The 5,702-nt window shown below is 44.5% G+C and overlaps 1 protein-coding gene across 1 annotated transcript; it reads right to left on the reverse strand.

Annotated features, from left to right (window-relative positions):
• Positions 1-2,604: 2,604 nt before the first annotated feature.
• On the reverse strand, positions 2,605-4,591 carry LOC121572827 (complement C1q-like protein 2). Its single transcript, XM_041884858.1, has 2 exons — positions 3,670-4,591; positions 2,605-3,158 (listed from the first exon to the last, which is right to left on the reverse strand). Exons 1-2 carry the CDS (start codon positions 4,276-4,278, stop codon positions 2,979-2,981), a joined length of 789 nt encoding a protein of 262 aa, XP_041740792.1. The 5' UTR covers positions 4,279-4,591; the 3' UTR covers positions 2,605-2,978.
• Between the last annotated feature and the right edge of the window lie 1,111 nt (positions 4,592-5,702).

The following is a 5,702-nucleotide window of genomic DNA, read 5'->3' on the forward strand; positions in this document are numbered from 1 at the left end:
TGCCTTCTAAAAGCAGTAGGTATTTGGATCTCATACAGCGTACGTTAACATCCTATGAGGGGGTCCTGCTGTGATGCTATATTTTAGAGGGGGACAACCTCATCTCTAGGTTATTATCTCGATTACATCCCAAATTTCCTCCAGCATTTTCCAGATGTTCTCTGTTCCTTGAAAAATTATGTTGATGATTTCAGAACAATAACCTTAGCACATTTCAGTATTTCATACAGACCCTGTCCCACCCCATACAACACCTCCACATGCCAGCCCCTTCCCCAGCCCCCAGCCTGATTATGCATCATGGTTCCTCATCAGACTGCTTCCCATCCCATACTGGCCAATAGAAAGGTACATTTCCAAGGAGCATGTGCGTTCCTTTGCCGGCATAATGGGCAACCCAAGCCAACTCCTCTCAGCTCATATGGGTAGAACTATTCTGACAAAATGTTTCCTTAAGTGCCTTTGCCTTTGTTATTTCTTCCTCTTTCGTTTTCTGAGATATTTCTAGAGAAAGAAACCTAATTAAAAGTGACTCCTACTCAGAAGAAGTTAGTATGGGATGCCAAACCCTAACCGAAGGTCTCCACCTACTCCATTTGTTTCCAGGAGTGACAGATAATGTCTTGTTTTTTTATTAGTGGTGATGGGAAGGGAATCTAGTGTTTGTCAGAGCGTCCGTCAGATGTCAGTGAGCGAAATAAAGCACACCTGCCTCCTCCTGTCTCTCTGGGGAGAGAGAGACAAACCAAAGAGACGGGAAGCGCTGAATGAAGTGATATATCATTTCCCGCTGCGTTTAACATTTGCACGTTTTTTTTGGCCTGTAATTTAAGGGGCAAGCTTCGACCATAGTGGAGGGATGGCAGTATTAACAGCTGTGTGTATCCCACCTCCCCACACTTGTCACAAGGCTGATGGATAAATGCAGTGGCCAGTAGTTGATGTGTAGGCTACTGCCGTCACAGACACTTTTATTTTATTTTCGCGAGATATTGCGTGCAAATCTATAACCACACATGAGATTTGTCATGCCAGTTTATTTACTCCTGTATGTGAAAGACCACACTGAATCCGTGACAATTGGACTACTCAGCAATGTAACACTCTCAGTTCCTATATTGACTCCCCCAACTTCTCTTTTTTCAACTGTTCTCCATCATGAAAACAAGAAAAACCAAACTTACATTGTTGTTTTTTGTTTAAGCTTTTTCTTGAATCTATTACCCTAGTTACCTTCTGCAATTATCTCACAGGGCAGAGACAAGGCCACATTGCGCCACTTAGTGGTAAAGATGAAAATATAATTGTCTTTGCCTAACCTACGCTGTCCATGGTGCTGAACAGATTGGCGCAGCGGCGGTTGCTGTCCAATGTGCTGAAGCCCTCTCTAACGCAGCAACTTGAATAAATAAATGCACCAGCTTGACTTCGGAAATCAGTAGGCCTATAAAAGCCTGTTTATCAGCTTTTGTATTATTTCAATGCAGAATAATGGCATCATTAACTAAATGTTAACATGAGCCAGTGGATCTTAGTCCTTAACAATGTCTAATCAGCCTTCTATTAAGACATTTACATTACATTTTATTAGCAGACGCTCTTATCCAGAGCGACTTACAGTTTGTGAGTGCATTAAAAAAAATATATACTGGCCCCCCGTGGGAATTGAACCCACAACCCTGGCGTTGCAAGCGCCATGCTCTTCCAACTGAGCTACACCGGGCCGACGTGAAGAACACGCATAAACATATTAAAAAGTGTTTACGCAAACTACAACGGCATTACATGGCAAGTGCAAGCACAGAATAAAAACAAGATGCTTGATGATTAACAAATGTTTACCCAGTGTGTGTGAGGAGGCATGCTATAAATATCTTAATACAGGTTTAACATGCAGGCGGCGTCCCTTGAGCCATCAGGTCTTTTGTGATATCTGTTTAGTATGGACGGGTAGCATAATGGAGTTTAATTTCTAAGCTGTTGACTTATTTAATGGGACATCTTCGTAGAACATGAGGTGCTTACGCCAACGTCCCGCCAATGTTACCGGGGCCTGGATAGATCAGTGTCGAGGTAATGCAGGCCACTGTGCCCAGTAAGACATCCATCTCCAACCATCCGGGGCGGCAGGTAGCTTAGTGGGTAAGAGCGTTGTGCCAGTAACCGAAAGGTCGCTGGTTCTAATCCCTGAGCCGACTAGGTGAAAAATCTGTCGATGTGCCCTTAAGCAAGGCACTTAACCCTAATTGCTCATGTAAATCGCTCTGGATAAGAGCGTCTGCTAAATGACTAAAAATGTAAAAATGTAAATCCCCACCACAAACACCGGCAGTGACACCCACAGACACCCCAGCCTATTAGTTCTAATGTGGGGTGGAGGACAGTTCCAAACAAAGAACAGCGCTCTGCAGACAGAGTCAGACAAACGCAGCGCAACGCCATTCTGACGTCCTTTAAAAACATCTAGCCTATTAGGCCACATATTCTAGGTTAAATCTCTTGGAAGGGTTCATTTATGGTTACAATTATATATCTAATCTACAATCTATTTGAAGAATGAATGTGATCTTAAACACGCCAAAAAATTCAACAAATAAACTGACATAATAGAAAACAGAATTTATTGAAATACTTACTGTACTGGAATAAGCTACTAAGACATAAAACATTTAGTAACTTTCGGTCCTTTGTGGAACAATACATATGACATCTGACTTATTTTTGATACATAGATATCTTAGTAGGCTATATCTTGAGTGGAAACAGAGACAGACGTTCAAGCAAAAAATATCACATCACACGGAAATGTCCTCTGTATATGGGCGGTTGGCATGTCTTTGCGCCCCAAACCCCCCAAATACAAACAGATGACGCACAGCCGCTTACAGTGGCGCCCGAACAATGCGCAACTTGCTCTAGGTATGATAGAGTCTAATAATGATAGTAGAGTTCACATCCCTGCATGTCTGGGAAGCGGTTTAGTCCGGATACAAAATGAAACCGGAAAACGTGCTGTACTTGTTGTTGTTTCCCCCATGGGCCTTGCCTCCGTCCAGCTTGATGTAGATCTCGTCCCCGGAGTCTAAATGAAGCACCACACTGTTGCTGGCGTAGTCATAGTTCTGGTCTGCGTCCTGGGCTATCGCACTGGCGCGGACCTGCGGATAAGACAAATTATTAAAGTAGTGAAGGACTTTGTATCATTACTTAACAGGCTATTGACGAACTCGTGCCCACCCTGACCCAATGCTAAAACATTATAGATTCACCACTTTGAACCTACCAAACGAATAAAGGATTTCGTGTTTGTTTATGTTGGCAATGTGTAGACGCTGACACCGAACAAAACGCTCCAGGTGGCTTACAAGGGTAGGGCTGACCGCTACAGTAAACGACAAAAACCTTCTTAAACCCACCTAGCGATTAGTTTGTTTTTGCTGACAAATAAAGTGGCTCGAGCATATTAATTCACTTACTGAGCTCACTGTGTGAGATTAAGCGCATGGAGCAGATGCCGTTTTGGAGAGATAAGCGCTTTCTGCGCGTAATACCTCCAAGATTGATCTGCGGCAATGCACACTGAATGTGGCCGCTCTCCCTCAACTTCAGAAGTGTACAGTAGCATAATAACTTTGAAAATATCATTGCATAATATCAGGTATAGCCTACCTGTCCGTTTCTGCACAAATCTGCCCACATGCTTGTCCCGTCGCCTCCGCGCATTAATACATGGTATGTAAAGTAGTAGATCCCGGACACTTGGCACGTGAACTTGCCGGTAGACGGGTCGTAATGGTTCCCTAGATTTGTCACCACGTCGTCGAACCTTAGCACCTCGTATCCCTCGTGGGGGTTTTTAAGACCCACATAAAAAGCGATTTTTGTGCCGCCAATTGCGGAGCCTAGGTCCTCACCATTTTCGGTCCTGGCACTGCTCACAGTCCCCTCCACCGTCTCTCCCGTGGTATGCCCGGGATAGCCCGGTTTCCCCGAGTCCCCCCTATCCCCCGGCGGTCCTCTTGGACCCGGTGGACCCGGTTCGCCGGGCGGACCTCTCGGTCCGGGTTTCCCCGGCCGACCCGGCTCGCCTTTAGTCCCATGCGAGAATGCCGGGGGTGGTATGGCGCTCAGGTCCCGCATGACTTCCAGAGCATTGGCGCTGGGTTTGGGGTTGTATGGATCACATATCATCCGACAGGTGCCCATCATCTCGTAGTGCGCGTCTGTCTTGGACGCTTGGACCAGCAGCGGTATCGCTATGATAAGTGCTAACACCATGACGATGCCAACCACAGCAGCAACGACACGCTTCCTCTGGAGAGTCCGAGAAACAAGCGCTAAAAAGTCAGTTTTGCTTTGGGAAGCAATGGTGAAAGGTTGCGCTAAAATTCACTGCAGAAAACGCGAGTGCACCAAAAAGGAATAACTTTATTTCAGGGTTAGGAAAAAGTAAAAACAACAAATGTGTTGTAACCTTAAGCCTAGTTCACCTTGGGGCGTTGTGCCACTATCACTACCCTTCACAGAGTTGACAGGGGAAGTATTCGTTTTGGCATGGCTGGACACGCGCTGGATCTCCGAGCTGAACAGAGAAAGCTTCGAGCGATTTCTGCCGGTCTGCAACAACAGAGGGGAGTAGAGCTGCGCTGACGTAACAAGTTGAGGGCAAAGCCTGTTGCAATTTGGATGAATACTGCAACAATAATCATGCCATCTTTATGTATGAATTATAAATCCCCTGCACCTACCAGGAGAATATTGGATCAGAAAGCATCACTAACACTTAAACCCCATTATGGAAATGTTGACAGTGAGTTGTCTCCCCTATATTTCTGCTTATTTGAGAGAAGAAATCTAAGTGCACGTTTTTGTTATAAATGTGTCCTGTGAAATTACATTATTTAGTTAAAAATTCTGAAATGGTCCCTTACATTCAACGTGTGGAAGATAAACATTCCAAAGAACAATCAAAGAACATTGGAGAAAATAATCCACATCAAGAGCCATATAGGATGTCTGGAATCCACAATGAAAATGGCATCTTCACCAGAACTGTAATCTTTACCATAAAGCCAAGGCTGAAACAATTCAGTGCCCTGTGCTAATTTTGCATGTGATGTTGAACACCTAGTCCTATTTATGCACAACATGGGTTTTGGTGTCAAACTGCTGAGCTAGGCCTGAGATAGGAGTACTCTCTGGGCAGACTGGTCAAACGTCAAAGACATCAACTTTGGGGTTACTTTGAGACTAATATTCTGGGTCCGAACCCTGGTCTCTTGCTGGTCGTATTACACTGTCAATGTGATAACCCGCTGAGCTAAAGCCCAGGAATTAGTTTGGGGAGCTAACTGAAGTCTTTAGGTGTCAGGCTATGTTACTCATCACAAGGGCATTGCAACAGTGTAAAATAACCACCTCCATGATCTTTCCAAGATGGCGTAGCAGTGCGGTCGTGTACTCTGTTGTGTGTCCGTGTAAATAGCCAGTTTTTTTTTTTTTTTTGTATTTTGTTGTATATATTTCCCCTATCACACTTTTCATCCTTTCCTGCAACCCGCCTCACTCAATGTGGAACGGATTCTATTATTTACCTTTTATCTAGAATCTCCAGTTGAAACTAGCTAGCCAGCTAACTAGCTACTTGCTATTAGCCACCGTTAGCGGTTTTCACCCAGAACATCAGATTTTCTGCCAGAATA

The sequence above is a fragment of the Coregonus clupeaformis genome, chromosome 29 (genome assembly GCF_020615455.1).
Source record: "Coregonus clupeaformis isolate EN_2021a chromosome 29, ASM2061545v1, whole genome shotgun sequence".
NCBI classification, from domain to species: Eukaryota; Metazoa; Chordata; class Actinopteri; order Salmoniformes; family Salmonidae; genus Coregonus; species Coregonus clupeaformis.